Source organism: Onychomys torridus, chromosome X (genome assembly GCF_903995425.1).
Source record: "Onychomys torridus chromosome X, mOncTor1.1, whole genome shotgun sequence".
Classification (NCBI taxonomy): Eukaryota; Metazoa; Chordata; class Mammalia; order Rodentia; family Cricetidae; genus Onychomys; species Onychomys torridus.
The window spans coordinates 89251040-89276405 of NC_050466.1; the positions used below are offsets into that span (position 1 = coordinate 89251040).

General features: G+C 41.9%; 1 protein-coding gene across 1 annotated transcript; it reads left to right on the forward strand.

The window, feature by feature from the left end:
- Positions 1-2019: 2019 nt before the first annotated feature.
- Positions 2020-24844, forward strand: Igbp1 (immunoglobulin binding protein 1). Its single transcript, XM_036174732.1, has 6 exons — positions 2020-2279; positions 2609-2902; positions 10605-10800; positions 12722-12801; positions 13501-13613; positions 24393-24844. Exons 1-6 carry the CDS (start codon positions 2089-2091, stop codon positions 24539-24541), a joined length of 1023 nt encoding a protein of 340 aa, XP_036030625.1. The 5' UTR covers positions 2020-2088; the 3' UTR covers positions 24542-24844.
- Positions 24845-25366: the final 522 nt, after the last annotated feature.

Genomic DNA, 25366 nt, shown 5'->3' on the forward strand with positions numbered 1-25366 from the left:
TTCTATTTAACTTAAATCTCCTAGGAGAGTGCCTGAAGTTAATCAATATGTACTTATAACTATTTGTCCAAAGCAATGATATGCTTTCCTTCAAAGCTCTGGAATTATATTTCATATCAATGCAGGAACATGGGAGCTACAAATGTAACTTTAAATTTCTAGCCAGCCAGGTGGCAGATAAAGGCAGTTGCTGCACATACCTGGCAACCTGAGTTTGATTCCTGGAACTCACATAAAGGTGAAAAGAGAGAACTGACTCCACAAAGCTGTCCTCTCACCTCAACACATGTGCCATGGCATGTGTGCCCAAATATACATACATTACAGGCACAAATATAATAATAATAATAATAATAATAATAATAATAATAATAACAATAACAACAATAATAATAATAATATAATAAATTTGTAATATATACGCTTTAAATTTTCTTGTAGATTGGACCAGGAATGTAACTCAGTCAGTAGAGAGCTCATATAGTACACACAAGGCTCTATGTTCAATCCCCAGCACCAGATAAACCAGGTATGACTGAACTCTGCACTACTCTGCAGGTGAAAGCATCACTCAGGAGGTAGAAACTGAGACTCACAAGTTCAATATCATTCTTATCTACATAGCAAGTTTGAGAACATGTTTCATAAAAAGAAAGTAAAGAAGGAAGAAAAATGAAGGAAGAAAGGAAGGGAAGAAAGAAGGAAGGAACTAGTTGGCACACGTTTTGAAAAATAAAATTTATTTTTAAGAATGCATAACAATATAGGAAAATATTATTGGGGGTGGAGCGCTAGGAATTAGCTCAGTTGGTAGAATGCTTGTATAGGATGCAGGTGTAGGTTGTGTAGGTTTGATCCCCAGTACCACACAAACCGAATGTGGTGGCACATTCTTATAATCTCAGCACATGGGATCAGAGGTTAAAGGTTATCCTCCTTCGAAGCCAGCCTGGATTACATGAGACTCTGTCTCAAAAATTATCATTCAACATATAGTCAAAGTGTTGGGATATTTTACGTTTTGATTATGTCATCGAAATCTGACATGCAGTTTACTTTTTACAACACATCTCAATTTAAAATAGCCACATCTAAGAATTAGGTAGCCACCTATTAAACAGCGCCATTCTGCAATGCTGGGCTGCTTTCCAAAGAGATCACTTTATTTTCTATTCGTATCATGACTCTGGGTAACTTATTAAGTACTCAAGCCAGCTAGAACGTATCAAACTCATTCTGGTAAGGTGGATAGATTTGTAAATCACTAACTATTAATGCAGTGTGATCAGTGCTGTATGCATGCACAGAAGAAACCCTGACGGCTGCCTGAAAGGCACGGAGTAGGGGAAGGAGAGTCAAAGATCGCACGGAATTAAAGTTTGACTTCGGGGGAGGGAGAGGGGGGAGGAGACAAGAAAGGAAGGCTGCTGGTCGTTGACAGATGGGAGCTGTAAATTTCCAAATGTTCAGGATTAAAGAGAGAGGCTTCAGAGGGGGCCCGGCCCAAAGGGCGTTACAGTATGTAGGGACAAAAGGCCGTGGCGGGAAGGGGAAACTAGCGCGTGAGGATTGGTTGGGAGTAAGCAAGAGCGGTGGAAGATGGAAGACGGACCGGAGCGTGCGCCCACTATGGCAAGAAAACCCACGAACCAAGAGAGTGGCCCCTAGCTGCCAGGACTCTACTTGGGGAACGACTTGACTTGCGAAGGAAGGCCAGCGTCTGACCCTCCCCGCACCGCACCCACGTTCGCCCTCTCACGCTGGCTAGCACTCGGAATTCAGCCCGGTCACTCAGAGTTCTCAGAGTCCTGGGAACTTGCTAGTCCAACTTCTGGCCACACCCAGCCCATCTTCAGTAAAACAGCACTTACAACTTTAAAACAGGCTGCCTACTGAAAATGAGTCCATAGAAACGGTTGCTAGGGCCGGTAAACTACTACTCCCAGAAGTCATTTGGGACACTTTGGTAACAAGCAATTGGCCAATGATGTAACTGTTTCCTGGGTCGTGAGGGCTTTGGGGCTCTTCTTCACTGAGTTTACCTTTGACTTCGGTCAGAATTGTTCCGGGTTTCTTTCTTCCCACAAGATGGCAGCGTCTAAAGACGAGTTACTGCTGCCGCGGCTTCCGGAGCTCTTCGAAACTAGCAAGAAACTTCTGGAGGAAGTGGAAGTAGCAACTGAACCCACCGGCTCCCGGACAATCCAGGATAAAGTGTCCAAAGGATTGGACCTCCTTGAGAAGGCTGCTGGAATGTTATCGCAGCTTGATTTGTTCAGGTATGGGGAGAGGGTCGTAACCGCAGAGAATGATTGGTTAGTAAGGGTGGAGCCATTGCGCCTGGGTGGAAAGGAACTTTAACGCTAAAATCGCGCGGTTCCTGCTTGCTCACTCTGTGTGCATTCTTTTCATTGTCCATCTCTCTTCTGAGATGATTAATATCCCAGGACAATGATCCCTGGTGTACGGCTGACTGCCTCGACCACTTTTCTTTTAATCTGGCCAGTGTTGTCTTTGTAACACTCTCCAAACTCTGTTCTCCCCCAGAAGCAAGGGCCACAGTTTAATGCTCAACCAGGCTTCACGGCCTCCTCTTTGCTCTTTCCAGCCGAAATGAAGATTTGGAAGAGATTGCTTCCACCGACCTGAAGTACCTGATGGTGCCAGCGTTGCAAGGAGCACTCACCATGAATCAAGTCAACCCCAGCAAGCGTCTAGATCATTTGCAGCGGGCTCGAGAACACTTCATAAATTTCTTAACTCAGTGTCATTGCTATCATGTGGCAGAGTTTCAGCTACCCCAAACCAAGAATAACTCAGCTGAAAATAACACTGCTAGCTCCTCCATGGCCTATCCAAATCTCGTTGCTATGGCATCTCAAAGACAGGCTAAAATAGAGAGGTGGGTCAATGGCTGTAATTTGAGGGCTGCAGAGCTCAAATTGGGGGTGCATGTGTTTGTGTGTGTGTGTGTGTGTGTGTGTGTGTGTAATACAGAATAGTGTATGTCATTTTCTTGATTCTTCATTGAACATAGGCCATGGTGAAAGCAAACTTTCCTGAGTCTTCAGAAGCTTTTGCCATTGTTGTAGGGATTGTACTAAAATTACAGACACCTTATGAGTGCCAGGGGTAACAATGTTTATTATCCTGACCTTCAGGATTGGCAAAGTGTATCCCTAACTTTTTCCATATTGCTGCATAATGCTGGCTGTATGGGATAAATATCTCAAAAGTACACAGTATTTTGTACTATTTATTGAGCAATTCTGTTCATGAGTACAGGCTGGGACGTCTCCCATCCTAAATTAATCATAGCCCTGGTACAGCATCATGTAACCTTGATGTTGTCTATTCTTAGTTCAAAAAGAAAAGTCAATGAATGCTCAGTGTCTGAGAACCAAGTTAGGCACTGGGGCTGCAGCCTGTTTGGGTGTTTGTATGAATGTGGGTGATTGTTGTGCTCTGGTGAGGAGAAGTGGCATAGAAAGAGCATGACAGCATAAGGTGTATAAAGAGATGCATATGGGGGGTGGTGCAAAGGCAGTCAAGGGAACAAAGGAGAAGAGTAGGCTTCCTAGGAAGGGGATTTCTGTTCTGAGGGCTTTAAGAGAAATGGGAATATTAGCCTGAGGAAGAGGAGAGAGGGGATTAGCTCAGGGAAGCTATAACATTAGTAAGGCCACAGAGGCATTAAGCAGTCCTGGAGTGGGGTTGGGTGGGAGGAGAAAAGTGCCCCCTCCCAAGCAACAAACTAAGGCTAGAGCAAAATGGCGGCAGAGAGGGCGAAGGAATAATGATGAAGAACGCTGGAGCGTTCCCATCATAGAGAATTGGGATGTGAGGAAGGTAAGGAGCAAGCTTGAGAACATGCTTGAATCCAAGCTCCATCAGTGGTTACTCCATGATTTGGGGCAAATTACTTAATTTCCGCAGGTGTAAAATTGAGATAATAAGTACTTTCATAGAAAATTTTATAGAGGACTAGCAGAAATACATATAGACTCTTAGCATAGCTCAGTAGCTGACACAGTAGGACTCAAGGTCAGGTGTAGTTAAATACAGAGCTCTGGGTTTGAGTTTCAGCTTTCCTTATGGGTCGTTGGACTTTTGGGTAAGTTATTTAACCTATCTAAGCCTCGGGTTCAGTCCTATGTGAAATCAAATAACAGTGGTACCTACTTAATATGGTTAAGAAGCAGTAATTGGCCCAGCACCCATGAGTAAATAGCCAGTACAAATCGGGCTATAAATAAAAATTAATACATAAAAGGAGTTAGAGTGAATCTGAGACAAGTTGGAGGGGAATAGAATCAAAACACACTGTATGTGTGTATGAAACTCTGCAGTAAGCCATAAAAATATATTGACATTGTAAAGCATAAATCAGGGTAGGGGAGAGCAGAAACTCGGTACTTCAGCATGTTGAATTTGAGGTTCCTACTAGACAGCTAAGCAGAGATGTCCAGTAGCAGGAAGCTCATAGGTAAGGCTTGGACTCTAGAGGGTTGAGAATTAGTAGGTTGCTGAACAAATACTTATTAAGCCCTTCACGAATGCCAGGAACTGTTCTATATGTTAGAAAGCCAGTGTTGTCATGAAGCTTTGATTCCGGTAGACACAGACAATAAGCTGGTCATAAAATAAACTCAGCCTAGCATGCAAAAGACACCAAGTTTGATTCACAGTGTGCACACACGCACACACAAACATGCAGAAAGCAGAAGAGAGAGGAGGGAACTTTAATTTTTCACGTTCAGGTGCTAAGGGTATGAAGAGTAATGAAATATAGTTAGGGAACAGTGAGTCACGGAGATTTATAAAAATGTGGGCTAAAGTGATACAAAATAGATTCCAGTCATCCTGTCTTTGACAACTGTGAACTGTGTCCGTAGGCATAGATGAGAAACTAAGCCAGTGACTCTTGTGTCCAGATAATCGCCCACAGGAAGACTGGAAGAGAGAGGCAAGGGGTGACAACAGCCAAGGGGAGGGCTGAGGGAAAACTTTCTGAACACAATGGCCTGTGACATGAGTCTTGAAAGATCACTAAAACTAGAAACTATAGAGTTCCTGAATGTGGAAATAATATTACTCATTGTTGAAAATTTGCAAAATAAGCCTTAATCTTAGCATTCATAGATGTCATTGTTAACTTTCTGCTGTATTTTCTTTCAGATATATAGTTATTTTAGTTAATAAATTATGAAGAATACTGTAAATACAGCTTTTTATCCTGTTTCCTAACTAATATTGTGAGCATTTCCCGTGTCATTTGAAACCATATTTGATGGTTTTGTAATATTCCATTCTATAGTTGTACCATAATCACTTAAACTATTACTGTCAAGTATTTAAATCCTATTTTTGTTTTGTTTGCTTGCATTTTGGGGTATGGTTTTGTTTGTTTGTTTGTTTTGTTTTTGATGTGTGTGTGTGTGATTCTGTAATGCTATGAACAAACATTTGTGCTTCTTTGGTTACTGTCTCCTTGGAATAGATTCCTCTTTGAATATTTTAAGACTCTTGCTGTATGGCAACAATATTGCCTTCCACAAGAACAAAGTCTTAAAGTATTTCCCATTTCACAAGTCCTGGATGTTAACACTAGAAAATTCAATTAGTCAAATAGAAAAAAAGTATCTAATTTTGATTTCGATTTCTTTGGCCTGTAATCTTGATCTTTGAACATTTAAAAAAAAAAACAACTATGTGACAGGTTAGTTGTCAACACTACATTTATACTAATTCTCCTGGACTCATGTAACTATCCTATAATTCTTCTGACCATGGTTCTAACACCATTTATGGGTATTTCACAGTTGCTGGCTTTTTTCCTATTTCTTTCTTTTCCTTTCCTGTTGTGGTGCTAGGGATTGATTCCAGGGCCTCATGCATATTAGGGAAGCACTCTACATCTCCAGCTCAAAGCCTTGGCTTTTCACTCCAAGTGTGCCCGCATACCCAGGTCTTCACTCCTTGAATAAGTACACTGTCACTCACCTGGATGTGTAAGCAGGAAATCTGCGAGGGAGCTTCAAGACCTACCTTTTTCTGAATTTTGTCATCTAGTCCATCAGCAAGGCCTGTGAGTTCTAGCAGCAGAAGGTATCTTATCCTGTTGTCTTCCATCTCCTCCAGCACACCTTGCTCTAAGCCATCAGTACCTCCCACCCTTACGTAGCCGAGGCCCTGTGTAATCTGATGTCTTTCTCCACTTTTATCACAATGTCATTTTTCACTTGTTTATTGGACCCTAACTACACTGGCTGCCATCCAGGTCTTTGAAGAGACCAGCTCCTTCCTTCCCTTGTGTGCCTTTGTATGTGCTGTTCTTTTTATATTAAATTGTCTTCATATGGCCAATTCTTTATTGTTTAGGTCTCAGCTTAAGTGTTATCCTTTAGCGATCCCTTTCCACATCAGTCTCTTTAAGTAGTTAACATCTGTCATTCTCTCTTCCCTCCACGCTTGCTTGCTTCATGGCACGTCCGTCGCTCATGTGTCCAGCTTCTCAGGTTTGTCTCTCTCCTACTAGAACGTGTGCTTCATAAGGGTGGGAGCCATTTCTCTCTTGTTGACTGTTTTATGCCTAGCACAGGGCCTGGCGTGTACCAAGCACTCCAGCAATGTCTACTGTTGACAAGTAGGAGGGACAACATGAGCATGTCCCAAACAGAAGTAGACTGAAGTATGTACAGGGAATAGATGGTAGTCCAGTTTGACACAAGCTCTGCAAGTTCGGATGAGCAGAGGTCTCCATGAAGGGCTGTGGACAGAATACTGAAAGGAAACAGGTGGGCCACAAGTTACCAGCACAACTGAAATGAAGTGATAAAAGGGGAGCTATAGCTATCACAGGTACTACTTTTGTAAGAAGCATTTATATGACTAGAGAAAACATTCAGGGCAAACTTGCTATCTAACTGATAGAGTGCTTTCCTTGAATGCTCGAGGGCCTGGGCTCAGTCTCCCATTCTGCAAACAAACAAAAACCCCAAATTATTCAGACTCTTCCTTTCTGTAACTCCTTCTGTCCATGACTCTAGATACTGAGACTATCCTAAATAAAACACCTAAATGGCATGTCTTCTCTCATATCTGCTTCCCTGTGCATATTCTCTTAACCATCTTTCAGGAGCAAGTGTGAGTGTGGTTGAGTAACAGCACCTCCATTCTTTTAACAGAAATGAAAGAAGCCGGGTAAGTAAATAAGCCTGTAAGACTTGGTGGATTTAGGTTCTTAAGTGACAACTAGTGGCAACGTCCGTAGACAAATGGAAGTATGCGACTAAAACCTAGGAGTCTGTGTTGTGACTGATGTAAAAAAAAAAAAAAAAAGTTAGGATCTCTCTACTTTGGTGAGTATAGATGTGTTTTCCAAGGAAAAACTAAGAATTAAACCTTCAGGGCAAGCTAGGAGAGTAAAGGGAAGGAAATCACCATCAGAAGAGACCCAGCAAAGTACAAATAGAAGAATTTACAGAAGCAAAATGTTATATCCAGTCTAAGGCCTCTCCCTACATAGCCCCTACACACACACACACACACACACACACACACACACACACACACACCACACACCACACACACCCTACCTTAACACATTTTTAAATTCATGCTGTTTAGAAGAGTATAATTATTTCCGTCTCTAGACTTGGAACTTGTTAAGGTCAGAGGCCTTGACTAGTAATGTATTAGTACTCTAACTGCATTGTATCTCATGATTCCCAGCCCAGTAACTGGATCATAGTTAAAACTTGGAGGTATCTGGAGAGACAGATATAGAGTAGTATTCCAAAAAATGCAAGTAATACAGCATTGCAAAAACTGATTCTTTGGAATCAGACCATCTTGGGGTGACTAACTTCTACTGCTTAATGGATGGATGGGCATGGTCGGTCCCTATCCCCTCCCCAGGCTCAGTTTTCTTATCTGCTAGTAATGTATGTATTGCTGTTTACAAAGACTTTTCTTGAGCAGTTTTCCATTTGATCCTCTAACGGCCCCATGAAATAGATCCACATTATAAAGCTACGGGGATGTGCTTTTCAAATTGCCTTGACCAAAATTACATAACTAGGTAGGGGTCAGGCTAGAACTGAAACTCAGGTCTTCAGATTTCCAGTTCTAACGCTGTTCCTTCTGAAGCATAAAAGAGTCACTTGAAAGGGAAGAAAGTAGGTTACAGAAAGGCGATTCTAAGATGGGGAAGAAAACAATAGAATGAAATCTCACGGCCATGAATAGTGAAGGCGGGTAACTGACAGTGTGTCCTGAAAGAAGTGGATAGGGACAAGAATGATAAAAAGCAGGATGGAGGAACAGATGAGGCATACGGAGGAAGCATGATGCAGAGATTTGAAGATAGAGGGGCAATTAGTCTTATAACTGCCTGGCCATCCGGCAAGCCTGATGCTGGTATGGCATCTCTACAAAAGAGAATCATGTCTGATAATAGACATTTGTGGTTGGCCCATTTGACACAGATTAGTAATTCCTTAGCACTGTAACTGCTTGGAAACAGCACAAGGAAACTCCCGAGTCAGAGTGGTTATAGGGGTAAGGGGTTCTAAGGCAATAGTTGGTCCACGCTGGGGAGCCTGGAACACTGATATAGTCTAGGACAGTGGTTTTCAGTCTGTCTTTCAGAACCCTATAGTTTCACCTGTGAATTATGTTAGGAGACTTCCTCTAATTTTTCCAAGGCACATTTTTATTTGTATGTTACTTACTGGGGTTCTATTCAAATTCTCATTTGAAGAAAGTTCCTTATCTAAGAGAAAAGTTTTTGTATGCTTATAGTTTGTTGTTTTTAACCACTAGCCTAAAAGAACAGGTGCTGAAAAGCCAGGAGTTTAAAGGATGGAAAAGAGCCAAGTCATAGAAGCAAGGAATGGAACAGAGAGTGAACGGGTTGAATGGTCATGGAGAAGGAGAAAAGCCAAACAACTTTACTTGAAGGACCACTAGACTCACCCAGAATTCATCCTGGAGTATACACATCCTAGGACCCTTATATGTGGTTTTCCTATGACATAGGCACCTCCATGGAAGAGGAGGAGTAGCTGTTTGTGGAACCAAGTAACCATTCTCAAGTAACAGTAGTAGCATTCCTGAGCTAGGAATTGGCATTTGTATTGTTTTACCCAGAAGGCCACATAGGGTGATGTTGTAACATACAAGATGCTTTCTTGTTGGGTCAAAGAAGAGCCTAAATGTTTTTATAAGGCTGTCTACAGTGCAGTGGTCCTTGACTTTGGGATCAAACCTCTTCTAGTCAAAATAAGATGGAAAAGGAGAGCAAGGGGGTGGGGAGATGAGAGAATAGGAGGAAGGCATTTATGCAGAGGAAGGAACAAAGGAAATGCATCCACATAGAGTTCTGTATAAACTTTGAGGAGTTCAAGGACCACCCCCCTCACCTTAAACTCTCTATCGACTTGAAGCTAAAACCTTATCTAGGTATCCCCAAAGAAAAGCTTCCTATTCTGGAAGTGAGGCGGGGGATCCAGGTAGAGGGATTTTGATAGACTTCTCTTGGAAACCATGGCATTTTTACTTGGCTCTTGTGTGCTGCAAGCCTTCATATCCAATACATCAGCAAATGTTGGCTGTTTTGTATTTTAATGCAGCCATCTCCTGCCACCTGCGCTGCTGTCTCCCTAAAGTTGAGTTGGTATCTTTCTTCCTTGCCCTGCTTTCTGGCTACTCTAGACTCTCCTCCATGCGCATTTGCTTTTCTCTTTTAGAGTACTCTTCTGGACCTGAGGATCACTCCTGCCTTCTTGTCTTGGCTTTGTTCAGGCCATCTCTTCCAAAGGGTCGCTTCTGCTCACTTTGTGTGTACTAGCATGCCTGCTTCCACACCGTTGTCTTACCCATTCACCTTGCTGCTTTCTGCTTCGTAGTGTGCATCCTCATCCACCTTGTCATCTGTTCCTTCTGATCTGTCTTCCTCCACTAGAATGAAAGTTGCCTGAAGGCAACGACTGTCTATTATAAACTGTCTCTAGCACTAAAAGTGCTTGTCATGCTCTAGAGATAATTGACAGATGAATGATAGATGAGGTACCAGAATGCATCCTGGAAAATGGGGATCATTTTCAGCCAAGATCATTGATTCTTAAAATTAGGTAGAGATAAGTCAGGATACCTCAGGAATGTATTGCATGAAAGAAAAAAGATGACCAGCTTTTCAGCACTTTCATAAGAAGTCCTGCATCAGTGGCAGGTCAACAGTGACCACTATAGTTTTGGCTTTCCTTGAAGATTCATCTTCGAAGTGGAGGACTTACAGGAAACATTCTGTGGCACTGAATATCCAGCAGAGTGGGGATTGATATGGCCAGATGACTAGAGCATCTCATCCTGAAAGATGATAGTTCTTGCTGAGATCAAGATATGCCTAGGCCCTTTCTTGCTTTGTAGTCTGGGGATTGGCTTTGGATTGTAGAATCTAGTCCTAGACCATAGACTCTATTTCCAAGGTAGGAATTGGCACACATGCTGCCTGGACATCTGCAAAGGCAGACATTACTGTAGCCTTCTTTAGAAGGAGTCTGTATTTTTAAGTTCATGGGTAATGCTTTTCTGTGGAACAGATACAAGCAGAAGAAGGAGGTGGAGCATAGGTTGTCTGCACTGGAATCTGCTGTGGAAAGTGGTCAAGCAGATGATGAGCGTGTTCGTGAATATCACCTCCTTCACCTTCGGAGGTGGATTGCTATCAGCTTAGAAGAGATTGAGAGCATTGACCAGGAAATAAAGATCCTCAAAGAAAAAGACTCTCCAAGAGAGGTAAGTCTTGTCCTTGCCCACATAGCAATGGAAAGCTGCTGCCAGAAGTTCCAACATTCTGCACGAGTGAAAGCAAATGAAAACCCTTAGCCGGGTGTAGTAATGCACACTTAGAATTCTGTCTACCCAGGAGGCTGAGGCAGAAGCATCACATGTTTGAGGTCTGTCTGAGCTACATAGTGAGTTCAAAGCCGAAGGAGTGACTTGAGATACAAAACAAAAGATCTCAAAACAAAAATTAGAAAACACTGACAAAGTAACTCAGTGATGGAGAACATGTCCAGTAAGTCTCCATAAAAGCATTGTTCACATTAGGATATGTGGGAAAAGTCTGGTGGTTCGCCAGGGTTGCTTTGCGGTTCTTTATAGCAACCGGCCCTGATAGTTTGTAATCTAAGGCACTTAGTTATAACTGGATAGTATCAAGGAAATACTTTACCTTAAAATCTAAATTGGCTTTGGCTGTGAAAAGAGGGCATAAGGAAGGAAGGGGTGGGCCCTTTATAACCTACTTAATTATTGTAGAAAATAAGAAAAGCAGAAGTAGGGAGTAGAAGGGGGAGAGAAAGAGAAACAAGGGAGACGAAACAAAAGGGCAGGGAATGTGTTTAGGTTGGAGAAAGACTTAGAACTTAGCCTTACACAGTTGCACACTCAGAGACCAGTCAATACCCAGATAGGAGACCCTGCAGCAGGGGCATCGTCATGTACCGAATGCCCAGAAGACTACTTTAAGAAGCCTTGTAGAAGAGCTATAGAGCATCTTTGACCATCCTAACCCTGTTCTGGAGCTTGCTCAGTGGTACAGGATACAACATGAATTGACTTGATCAGCTACCACAATAATTGATCCACGCCCTTGGCACAGCTGCTTTTTAATTTGGGAGCTCTTACCTGAGGAAAACACCTTCATGGTGAAGGACCAGAGAAGGAACTTTTACTCTTCCATTATCTTAAGACCTCTTGAACCTTTACCTAGGGGAATGGTTCTCTAGCATTTCGAGGTTAGACTCTTCTGAGTCCTTCCTTGCCCCTGCCTTGTTAGGTGTGTGTGGTGTGGTTTTGTTGAGTTTTGTAACCTCTCATGTGGCACTGAGTTGGGCTCTGGAGGAGATTCAGTGAAAACCAAATGAACACCTTCTATTTAATCATACTGTTTTCCCCCCGAGACAAGTTTCTCTGGGTAACAGCCTTGGCTGTCCTGAACTCGCTCTGTATACCAGGCTGGCCTCGAACTCACAATGATCTGCCTGCCTCTGCCTCCCGAGTGCTGGGATTAAAGGTGTGTGTCACCACTGCCCAGCTATTTAACCATACATTGTTCCACTGGTCTGCCCTTCCTCCCTTTACAGACTGACATCAATTTCTAAAATACCTTAGCAGTTCTTAAAAATTAACAGCATAATTACATTGGAAAGGACTTTTGGAAGAAAGCTCTTAGTAATTCTTTTCCATAGAAGGTCAGGCTGAAGGAAAACACCAGACTCAGCTCAAGGAGCTTATGTGGAACATGGCAGTAGGCTTTAGAATTTCCTTGTTTGGATGGGCCTATTTTGAAACCGAATAGTTTTTTTCTGTGTGGTAAGAAGTTTCCTGAGGGGACTTGCTCTCTCTCATTTTAGCAAAGTACTTAATACCCTTCAAGACTAATAAATAGAAGGAGCCATCAAGATAGCTGATAACCTGAGTCTGTTCCCCAAAAGCAAGAACTGACTCCTGCAAATTGTCCTCTGACCTTCACGCCTAACTCCCCCCACAAGAAATAAATACATGTAAACCAAAAGCATAAAGCTTGACCACTGTTAGTAAAAAGGGAGTGAATTTCGAACCCAGAGCTTTCTCGGCCCCAAAAGACTTGAAAGCCTGTATGATCAAATGGGGAAGATGGCAAACGCATCTCTAAAATTAATTTTCTTCTTAGGCATCAACTTCTCACTCATCTCTTCCAGAGAAGCCTCCAATGAAACCCTTCATACTCACTCGGAACAAGGCCCAAGCCAAGTAGGTAGTGCTACACACTGACCGGCCCTGGCAGCCGCACTTCGATGGGTCCATGTAATGCTTGAGTAAAAGACGAAATGGACGTTTTCGCAAAGTAGTGGCTTCAGCCATGAGTGGTGCTCTTTCCACAAAGCACCTAAAGCTTTCCTGATACTTTCTCCATGTCTGTCCTCAAAAATACCCTTCACATCAAACTTTTAAAAAGCCAAATAACACAGAAAGAAATCAGTGAGTCAAATGCAGAATTGCATGCTTTCTGTGTTTTTTTTTCCTATTATTGACACTCTTCCTGCCTTCATGAGCAGTTCTCAGAAGGACATATGTGCCTGCCTGTGATTTAATTCTGAGTTACTGATGGTATTCCACAGAGTTGCAGGAAAGTATTCTCTATGTTTCAGAACCACCAAGTATTACTTGCTAGCTCACAGTGTTATTGTGAGCGCTGGCCCTTGGGATTGCTTATTGGGAGATGTCCCTGGGCTATCCACCCTCTCACTCTCATGAAGGATCTTGACTTTAATGCTTCCTTCTGGATGCCCCCTTTTTTGCATTGTTGGAGGAGATTGTACAAGTCCTCAAAAGATTGCCATGTAGGGGAATGTGAATGCCACAGACAGCCGCCTCATCATTAAAGAGGAAAGAGGCTGTTCACTATTTCTATATTTGTTTAGTTCTCTAAACGGAATGTGATTTTTGCAGAGTATTTGGAGCTGGTTATCCAAGCCTGGCAACTATGACGGTGAGTGACTGGTATGAACAGCATCAGAAATACGGAGCATTACCAGATCGGGGACTAGCCAAGCCAACACCAGGTATGAAGCAGCAGGAGGAAGACGGCTGTGCTGCCGATTCCTTACACCTTCCCGATTACAACCTGAGCAGAGTTAGTCTGACATGAATCGCCTAGTCACTGTCGTTTTACCATTGAAACAGTAGCGGGTGACTCTGAACAGGGTCATTTTTTGATCTCTTCCAATTATGACATGAAAATAGCAGCCAGATAGCAAAATTACAAACCCACTTGTGGTAATGACAGAGCAGATTGTATCACACAATCTGGACAGTCAAAAATTACAAACTGAACACAGTATTTTTAAAAGAACAACTCCCTACATGTACTTGGAAAATGACCAGGAAGAGGCATAAACTGGAGGGCAGGGCACACTTTGAAGGAGGGAGGGGAACTTAAGATCCCTTGAAAGCAGGCCTTCAGATGTTCTATGTTCTTGGCGTCCAGTTTGGCGGTTAGACCATGGTAGGTGCTCAGGCTTCTTTGAAAGGGAAAGACGGGCAAAGGTTAAAGAAGTGTGCATTGTGTAGCAGGAAAGAAGTCATACACAGTACACTTTCACCACTTGACAGGCGAGACATTGTCTACCCTCTGAGGCTTAGTTTTCTTGTCTCCTTTGTCTTAATTATGTGAAGGAAACATTCGTATCTCCATTTTAAGATGAGATAATGGTCTGTAAGAAGTGACGTGTCTACCTTAACTAATACAGTGGCCAGGCTAGGATTGCAATTTCAAGCCTTCAGCTTTCCAGTGTTAGTGCTCTTTCCAATAGAGCATACAAACACACACACGCACGCACACACACACACACACACACACACACACACACACACACACCCCAACCAGTGGCCATTTGAAAGGTGTTTTGTTTGTTTGTTTGTTTGTTTGATAGATTTTCACCTCTGGGCATGCTGCACTTCCATGACATAGAATAACTAAAACTCAGATAGAAATTTCTAGACTTACTGACTAAGGAATGAGAGCATTGAATTTAAGGTGACCAAACCAACTGCAAAGTGAGGAAGATAGTCTAGAAAGGAGAGAACCACACAGGAGGAGCTCTAATGAACTGGAGAATTCAACGGTTTTAGCAATGCAAGAGAGAAAAATGGGCAGTTTGGCTCCAAAGCATTTCATGGTTTTCTAAAATTAAAAGTTACTACTCTAGAGGCTAGAAATTCAAAATCTCTATGATACAGATGCTCTCCAACTTAGCACAGGGTTACATCTTGATTAACCCATGGGATTTGGAAACTATCCTGTCAAAGATAGCTTAGGGAGCTGGAGAGGTAGCTCAGCAGGTAAAGCTGTTGCCACCAAAGCATGAGAACTGGAGGTCAGATGCCTGGCACCCCTGTAAATGCTGGGTGGATGGAATGATCTGCCTGCAATCACAGCATTCATGACATACAGATGGGATTCCCAGAATAAGCTAGTGATATAGACTAGCTGAAACAGTGAGGTCTGGCTCAACGAAGGACCTTACTCCAGTATATAAGATGGGACAGTGCAAGCAACCTTTGGCCTGTACATGTGCACATGTGCATACATTCCACACATATGTAAAAAAAGCCTTTAATACATTTAGCCTACTGAACATTGCAGCTTAGGAGTATAGCATACTATGGAGAAGGCTTTAAACTTTTTCCACTTACAACGCCTTTTTACCCAGGTTTTTTGTAACCATGGGTCTATATGTATATAAAATAGGTTTACTTGTACCATTGAGATGGCTCAGCAGGTAAAGGTGCCTGCTGCCAAGCCTGACAACCTGACTCACATCTCCAGGACCCACAGTGGAGAGAGAATCAATTCACAAGTTGTCCTTCAACCTCCATAAACATGATATGGTATATGTGCCCTCATATACATAGACATACACAGACGGATAATTAACAAAAGTTTTATTTTTAAAGAATTTTTTTTTTAGTTATATGTGTCTGCATGGGGATGTGTGCTTTCCATGCAGGCATGAGGACCCAAGTTCAAGCCCTAGAACTCGTGTTTTTAAAAAAGCCCAGTGTGGTGGTGCATACTCTGTAATTCCAGTGCTAGGGAGGCAAAGACAGGATCCCCAAAGTTCACCAGTGAGCCAGTCTAGCCAAACTGGTGAATTTCATGTTCATTGAGAGACTTTGTTTGAAAAATAGAAGATACTCAGTGTCAACCTCTGGTCTCTGCACACAGACACATATTCTCCACATGGGAAAAAAAATTGAAAGCATACAGAAATAAAGTCCACAGAGAGCCCAGATGGCAATTCTTGTTGATGTCCCATTAGAAAGAGCAGGAGCCCGAGACAGCATCTTAAAGTGTGGGGGAAGGCAGGAAATTGTAACCCAATTCAGTGAAAAGAGGGCATTACTGCTGCAAGGTGTGGTCGAGACAAAGGTTTTTATTGTAGGTATTAGGTACAGCCATCTGGAGAGTCCAGAGAAGGGAGAAAAGTAGGAGAGTGACCATGACCAGCACACTGAACTGGGCCATGACAGGAGCAAGAGACCGTCACACACATATGTGATTACATGTACACACACACACACACACACACACACACACACACACACAGAATAAGACAAGCCATAGACTGATATAAAATATTTTAAAAGATAGATCTGATAAGGGACTGTTATCCAAAATATTCTCTTAAGAGTCAATAATAAGAAAATGAACAGCCAGTTGAAACAAAATTGACCAAAAAAGATCTTTATTAGATACTTCACTGAAGAAGGTATGCAGATGCTCCACCTCATGTCATTTAGATAATATAAATTAAAAGAGATGCCAGTACTCGTCTATTCGAATAGCCAAATCCAGAACACCTTAAATATAAGTGGAGCAAACCTTCAAATGAGAAATCAGGGATTGGTGATCTTAGCACAACTGCCTAGGAAATTGTGTATTTCAAAATATAAAAAAATTTGAATATCAAAAATAAACAAAACTACAGTAATATTAGATGAAGCCGATGTCAAGAGAAAAGGAGAGTTTAAAAGATCATTTTGTACCGATGAAAGAGGGGGGCGAGTGCCCAGGAAGACACATGAATTGTAACTGTTACCGAGCTTCAGGTTACAGGAAGACAGAAACAATGAAATGGAGGAATAGACAGACCCGCTGTCACAACCGGTATTTTACTTTGAATTCCACATGTTAAAAGCCTAATCCCCAGTACAGCAGGAAGGGCTTTGGGAAGTGAGTGGATCCTGGAGCCTTCAACTTCATCAGTCAACTAATCCATTGGTAGGATTATAATGTGATGGGCTATTAGTAAGTGATAGACGCGTAGGAGGTGGGGGCCTTGTCAAAGGGAGTAGGTCCTTGAGGGCCCCTTCTCTCATGCTCCCTCTCTGGTCCCTGGCTGCCACGAAGCAAATAGCTTTGCTCCAACACATGCTTCTCACCATGAGGTTCAACCTCGCCTTGAACCCAAAGTTATGGGGACAAATTACAAAGACTCGGAGCAATGAGTCAAAGGAGAACTTTCCTCCAGTTGTTTCTTTCAGCTGTGTTGTCAGTAGTGGGAGGCTGACCTACACAGTTCAGAGTGTTCATACCTCTTTTAGTAATTTATAGAATTGTGTTTACCGGTCAGGCTGTAGAAAAACCTGATCAACACTGTCTGTCAGGCACCATACACTGCTTGGCAACAACAGCAAAATAAACATTTTCAAATAAATATGACACATTCAACATAGAGTATAGGCCGTCATACATTTCAGCTAATTTTCAGAAATTGAAATCACAGTGAATGTGTTCTTAGACAATAACATATCTGGGAAGTCCCCCAAATGTTTAGGAGTTAATGCATTTTTAAGTAACCCACAAGTCAAAAGGGAAATTACACTGGAAGAGCATCAGAATTTGAGGATATGATCAAAGCTGTGCAGAGAGGGAAATCTGTATAACGTTGAAAATGCTGTGCTGGGGGAAGAAAGACAAGAAAACCAGCAACCCAAGGTCCTACTCCAATAAGTTGGGAGAAAAGAAAACAAAAAGACAGCTCAAATGAAGGAAACAAGAAAGATGGGAGATCTAAGAGATAGTTGATGGTGGTTCCACAAAAGTTGTATACAGATATACGTCTATGACGTCATGGTTTCACTTAGACAGTGGTTCTCAATCTTCCTGATGCTGCGACCCTTAGCAACCATAAAATTATTCTCATCACTACTTCAAAACTATAATTTTGCTACTGCTATGAATCATAATGTAAATATCGGATATGCAGGATACATGATAATGCCAAGGAGGTCACGACCCACAGGTTGAGAACCACTGGTATAGACCCAAGAGGAAAAGACAGTGCACCATAAAATAACTATGAAGCCGTAGCATCACTGTTTTTAATAGCCCACTGTGGATATGGTATGCTTGGATGCCCATACATACCAGAACGATTAAGCAAGTTTTGGTATATTCATATGATGAGCTGCTGTGTAGCTGTAAGGTTAAACTAACTAGTTCTTCAGCTGTATGTAATAAATCTAGCTGAAGCACACCTAATTATGTGTGGAAAAGCCAAATACAAAACATATATACTGTGTGATTTTATTCATATAATGTTCAAAACATGTGAAACATGTATGTGCTGATTAAAAGCCTTTAGTATTTACCTTTACTGAGGGATCAGAAATGCATTTGGACCTAAGGAGGTTTCTGCAAAGTTAGTGTTTTAAATTTCTATATTGGTTCCAATTACATGAACTTGTTAAGTGTATTAACAACTCATTGATCGACATTTGTTTTTCCATTTTTGACATGTATTTATACTTTTAAAAAATACAACATAAAGTTGAACAGTATTTACAGCACTCATAGATGACAGTGAATCCCTGTGAACCACAAAGTAAAGGTAGGAAAAGACGGGTCTTCTGGGCTTCTTATAAACAGGTTACTGGCATCTGCAGGAGACACCAGGAGCTAACCACCTGGAAAAGCCGACAGTGAGTTTCAAAACAGTGTGTTCAGTAACAACAGCAGTGAGTCCAATTTAAGAACAGCACTGGAAACTAAGGGAGGTTTTGCTATCCAGTAAAACCTAAGCCAATCTGATGAGATGGCTGAGCGGGTAAAACCTAAGCAAGTGGAAAAACACCCATGATTGAACAATCTGAAGGGAGTAGAGTGGCCCAGCCCTTAATGAACTCTTAGAATTAACCCACCTGGTCTCACAAGGCAGGGGCCCACACTATTGAAATAGTATCTCCCAATTCACGTTAAAGCATTATTTCAGATTTGTCCTTTTTTGTTTTGCTCTGTTTTATGTTGCTACATGTAAAATCAAAATTGGACAGGAGCAAGGGAGAAGACAGAGAAGGGGCATGCAAACGTGAGACGCCATGCTTCTCCAGTGTGTATGAAGGCAGCTGAACGGAGCCCCTGTGGAACTGAGATAAGCACCTGAGTCCCAGCCTTTCTCAAAGTTCAGACAAACTTGACACAAAAATTAGCAGCAGATTGTGATGATGCTTGGAAATCTCTTTTAAGTAGATGGATTGTGTGAGATGTAGAATATATTTCAGAACTGTAAGGAAAATCACCAAGATCATATCCCATATAAAACTAAGGGGCTAAAAGAGAAATTTGCAAGCACTCCAGAAGGCTAGGTCAACAAAAGCCAGGAGTGACCCTAGCACTTGGGAAGTGCAGGCAGGACAGCAGAGTGCAAGGTCACCCTTAGCTACACAGTTCCAGGCCAGCCTCGGCTATGGGGAGACCATGTCTCAAAGAGTACTTTCCAGTGAGTTGTAAGATACTATTTGAAAAGTAGCCTAGAGCACAGAGGGACCATCTGAAGTAGGGTACACTTGGAAAGCTGAAGTAGTGGGAAAGAACAATGAGTCAAAAACTGAAAATGCCTTCCCAGGTAAGAAGGAAAAGAATATGAAAATCGACAAAAAGACATGAAAATCAAAACAGGTGATGAGTTGGGAGAGAAGAAAATGTGATAAGAATGTATTGTATGAAAAAAGGTTAAATACTTTTTAAACAAGGAGAACTATAAACTAAAGAAACTGATAAAGAGGATTTGGGATAAATATTAAATATTAAATATAACAACGAAGAGCTGCCATATGGCTAATGGAATTGCCTAAACAAGAAAACCAAGGCAAGGAGGGAAATTGACTATGAGGCTGGGCATTATAGCACACACTTAAACCTAGCATTCAGGCTGAGGCAGGGGTCCGCTCTGGGCTACATAGGAAGTGTAAGGCCAGGCTGCAGGGTATAGATCCTGTATGAAAAAAACAAAACCAAACAAACAAACATACTATATTCCTGGAGCTTTTCATCCAGAATGCCTAAAACCAGTTCAAATAAACCTAGATTTTTTAAAAAATATATAAAGGTCATAGACATCTCAACATGTTGCGTGTGGTTTTACTTCTGAAGGAAAAAAAAAGTCTTAGCTTGCCTGTGTACTATAACATGCTTCATGTTGTGAAAAAGTAGCAGATATTTAAGATCCCCAGAGAGGAAACATAGGAGCCAAGAACATTGTCTCTGATAAAAACCTTTAAGTATAAAGAGTACAGATAGTTTTCAAGATCCAGGCAGTAAGAAATACCATTGCCATAGTCCCTCCCTGAAGAACTTGCTAGAGAATGAGGTTCAGACAGCTGCAGTGGTGACTGGAGATGAGTTATCCGTAGAACTGACAGTAAATGAGAGTTAAGAGGGGTGCATATGCAATACTCACAGGCTTGGATAATGTGCATCTATAATACAACCACTTTTTTTTTTTGGTGCTGAGGATCGAACCCAGGGCCTTGTGCTTGCTAGGCAAGCGCTCTACCACTGAGCTAAATCCCCAACCCCTGCAACCACTTCTGAAAGTGAGGAAATAATAAAAGTATATGGACAAAACTTTAACAGTTCTCAGCGATTACGGTGGTGGCAGTGTTGATGTAATTAATTAATTCAAGGCTGTACAATATAAAGGAGTATAAATGAGTAATTGTCTGATAGCCAGCCTTACTCTGTCCTATCTTTGAGAACATGGGTGTAACTCAAAAGAGTTTCCATTTAAAAAAGGAAATAACCACAAGCAATCCTGTAATCCTGATATAAACACATGAAAATGCATAGTTCTTAATAAATGCATAGACCTTTGCTTTAGCCACTGAAAAGACTAGAAACAAAGAATAGCCTCGTGATAACCATACCTACTAGCCTAAATTGTGGCACTGAAATACCATTCCCAGCCTGGCACAGTGTCACTGGCCTGAAATTCCAACACTCGGGCAGCAGGTAAAGACAATGCAAGGTCAAAAGACCTGCCTGGTCTACACAGTAGGGTCCTGCCAAAAACTAAAGAAAAAACATTCTCATCAAAGGGAAGCAGAATATCTTAGAGAAATAGCTGTTTCGAGTTCTGAAGAGAAATCAAGATCAAGTTAGATAATGTGTTGAGAAAGATCATTTCCACTAGCCAGTTGGACTTCAGAAAGGGTAGTGGGGATCAGGAAAGGAGCTCAGTCACAGAGCTCCTGCTTAGTATGTGCAGTGTTTGCTCCCACCCCCAGGACCACAAGAAGAAAAAGAAAACGGAGACTGCAGGTAGATCATTGAGCACCTGCTCAATGTTTATAAAGCTCTGGGTCCATTCCCCAGCACCCCATACAAAAACAGCAATTATCAGTAGCATAAGTGCATTTACCAACCAAACCGATCTTATCAAAAAATTCTTAATTGACATAGAAAGACATGTACAAACTTACAGGTATCATGCAGTGCTTCAGTATACGTAGATATTGTATAATGTTTTCAAAACAGGATATAACAGAGCTGTCTCCACAACTATCATTTCATTTCATTAAAATATAAAAATAGAAATACCATATGATCTAGCAGTCCCACTACTGGGCAGATAGCCAAAAGAAAGCATTCAGAATCCTAGCTTTTCCCTTCCCTTTCTGTAGGGATGGAACCTTGGGCTTCGCATATGCTAGGCAAGCACTCTCCACTGAACTTAACGTCCTGGCCTCCCCTAGCTTTTATTAGTATGTTATCATTATTTAAGATGGTAATTCTATGCACTAGAACACCAAAACTGTCCCTCCAGTGTAACTGTAACTTAGTACCCGTTGACCATGCTTTTATCCATCCCTCCCTCTCCTGTACTCTTTCCAACCTCTGGTAACCACTCTTGTCTCAACTTCTATGCTGTCGACCTTTTAGATTCTATGTATGAGTAAGATCATGCAGTACTTTCCTTCCTATAGCTGGCTTGTTGCATTTAACGCTCTCCAGTTCCAGCCATGTCACTTCAAATAATAAGATGCTTATCCTTTTTAAGGCTCTGTATTTGTAACACATTTTCTTTATCCATTCTTCAGCTGATGGACACGTGGGTTGATTGCATTTGTTCACACTGCGAGTGAACATGAGAGTGCAAATATCTCCTTGACAGACTGATGTCATTTCTTTTGGATATTTGCCCAGTAGCAGGATTGCTAGAGCATATAGTAGTTCTGCTTTTAATTTTTAGGTAACTTTCCTAATGTTTTCCATAGTGACTATACTAAATTATAGCCCATTAGTAATGAACAAGGGTTCTTTTTGCCCACATCCTTTCCCAAACTTATTTTTTCCCTTTTGGATAATAAGCATTCTAACTGAAGTGAAGCTGGGTCTCATTGTGGTTTTGGTTTACATTTCTCTAATAACTAATAATGTTAACCATTTGTTCATATATTTATTGGTTATTAGTATGTCTTTTGAGAAATGTCTACTTAAGTCTAGTGCCCATTTTTAAATTAGATTATTTGGAGGGTTTGCTTTGCTTTGGGTTTTTTTGCTATCAAGTTTTCAGAGTTCCTTGTATATTCAGGATATATACCCCTTATTAGATGGAGACTTTTCTCTAAACTTGTAGGTGGTCTCATTACTGTCGATCTTTTTTTCTTGCTGTGCAGAAACTTTTTTGTTATAAAATGTTTGAGATAATCCCATTTGTCTGTTTTTGGTTTTGTTTCCAATGCTTTGGGGGTTTTATCTAAAAAGTCCTTGCAGGCCAGCAAGATAAGAAGACAATTGCCACCCAAGATTGATGACCTGAGTTCTAACACCAGAACCTACATGGTAGGAGGAGAGAACAACCCCCCCCCCACAAGTTGTCATTTTGTGGCAAGCCCCCCCCCAGAAGCACACTAAATAAATAGAAAAACAAAGAAATCAATTTTAAAACTCCTACCTCTTCCAATGTCTGAAGTGATTTCTCCTATGTTTTCTTCTAGTAATTTTATATTTTCAGTCTGATATTTAACTATTTTCAGTAGATCTTTATAACCGAAAGACAGAGGTCTAGTTTCATTCTTCTGCATGTAGACAGTCAATTTTCCCATAGAATCTACTGCAAAGACTTCTTGGATTTACTTCTAAGGTCTCTTATTTCATTCCTTCGGTCTGTGTATCTGTGTTTAGGTCATTACCATGCTAATTTGGTTATTATGGTGTGGGTATGTGTTTGTGTATGTGCACGCCTGCCTTTCTACCTGTGTCTTTGTATGTATTATATGTGTTTGTGAGGGTGGATGTGCATCTAAATGGAGGTTACCAGAGGTTGACATCAAGCATCAAGTATCTTCTTCAATTGTTGTCTCTCTTTTGAGACAGAGTCTCTTACTGAACCTTCAGCTCATCAGTTTGACTGAGCTAGCTTGCTGGTAGGCACCAGAGATCTGCCAGTCTCCGCCTCCCCGGTGCTGGAACTACAGTCACGGACTGTTGTATCAATACTGGGGATCTGAACTCGGGGCCTCATGCTTGTGCAGCTAACTCCCCAGCCCCAAAGGAGACATATTTTTCTCAGAAAATCATGTGGGTGTTGTGTTATTGAGATGTGAACCGAGATAAACGTGAGGAAGTTTATTTAAGCACAATTAGAGGAAAACTGAAGACCCCCAGCAATCAAATTCCAACTCGTGTTAAAAATCTTTCAAAGAGTGTGAAATTACAAAAAGCACACAAATCAAATATCAGAGTGGATGCGACTGTCCGTGGCACCATGTCATTCATTTGATTCTTAAGCATGCCTGACAGTGTAAGAATTCTGTACCATTAACGAATTCAAGGAAGAGTAAATACGTGGAAAGATTTTGTGACTACAGTAAAGGAAGTTGGGGCTGGCAAGATGACTCGACAGTTAAGAGATCTCACTGCTCTTGTCAGCAAGAGCAGGTTCAGTTCTAGTACCCGTGTGCTGGCTCACAACAGCTTGTATTTCCAGTTCCAGGGCATCTGCTGTCCTCTTCTGCCCTCCGAGGGTTCCTGGGGCTCATAAACTCTTACAGAGATACATGTACCTAATTTCTTTAATCTTAAAAAGATGCATAAAGCAAATTGGTAGAGAAGTAATTACCTATAATGCTGCATCCCTGGAAATTCACAAATCATATATATTTTTTTAACTTCTATGACTTCGGGTTTCTCAGGTTTTTATTTTTGCTGATGGGTGGGGTTGGGGAGTTGGTTTTATTCGTTTGTTTTTGTTTTGATGAAGGGATGGTCAGTCATCTAGCAAGCATTCTTTCCCCAAATAGAATCCATTTGTGGAGGACACCTCTGTGATCTTGGCTTCTGTGAAAACTTCTGGAGGCATCTTTACTTGCTACCATGGCATAGCATCTAACACATTCAGTCCAAGGCATGTCCTTCCCAATTGTGCCATGCCTGGGCAGCTAGCTCTGCTCTCTTCTCACTGTCTGCTTGTGTTCAGCGCAGAGCTGAGCTCCCTAGTGTTGTTGATTTGCATGTCTTCAGTTTCTCTCTCCCCTTTCTCGCTTTCCTGGGTTAGCTGATTTCACACGAGCAGCCCCGCAGCAGCAAGATCAAGAAGAACAGGATGACGGGAGCGAAGAGAAAGCTGTGCACAGACTGCGGGAGTGGGATGACTGGAAGGACACCCATCCCAGAGGCTATGGCAACCGGCAGAACATGGGCTGATCCTCCTGAAGGGCAAAAGGACCACGTGCTGCACACCCAGGACAACCTCAGCAGGGTGCAGTGAAGGCAGCAGCCGTGTGTGCAGAGTCTTGCTTTGCATTCAGTAGTGTCAAATAATTGCTTGTACCCTAGGTAATGACCAGAGATTTTGTTTGGCTTTATTAATTCTCATCACGGTGATTTTGATTTCTTAAGTGGTCAGAAAAGAGCACTAAGAAATGGCTCTATATAATCTATGATAGTATGAATTCATTCTCTTAAAAAAGTAATAAACCCCCTCTAATATGTGGGCCTATGCACAAATGTGGGTATCAGCTGGTGTCGTGGTTTGTGGTGGAGCAGCAGGGTTCGACTGTAGGTCTCGGAGTGTCTGGAAAGCCTTGGCATATGCCTTTATTCTGAGCAAGAGTTGTCCTGGGTCTGAACTGCCCGTCCTTCCCCTGCGCACTAGTTGGGGTGTGACCCTGTGAGCACCACCCATGCTCTGGAATCACGCTAGACAGGCAGAAATGGCAGAAGAGCGCCTCTGCTCCAAGGCACTGCTTTCAGAAAGTAGAGCTGTGGGGAAAAGACCCTTAGAGAATTAGTCTCCTGAGTATGTTGGTGCGTACCACTCATCTCAGCACTTGGGAAGTAGAAGGAGGAGGCTCAGAAGGTCCAGGCCATCCTTAACTACATGAGTGAGGCCAGCTTCAGCTGCATGAAACTCTGTCTCTAAATAAATAGAAAGCCTCTGTTATAAAATTCCTACCTACCTAGTCCTAGTCCTGACCATGAGAAATGGGAGCTCCAGAGAGGCTGCTCTGCAGAACCATCCTTTACCCT

Excerpts from the sequence above, each read along its gene's own strand:
- Igbp1 (XM_036174732.1), top strand. The coding sequence starts at position 2,089 with ATGGCAGCGTCTAAAGACGAGTTACTGCTGCCGCGGCTTCCGGAGCTC. Across the intron at positions 2,903-10,604 it reads AGACAGGCTAAAATAGAGAG|ATACAAGCAGAAGAAGGAGG; the intron begins GTGGGTCAATGG and ends TCTGTGGAACAG. Across the intron at positions 12,802-13,500 it reads CGGAACAAGGCCCAAGCCAA|AGTATTTGGAGCTGGTTATC; the intron begins GTAGGTAGTGCT and ends TGATTTTTGCAG.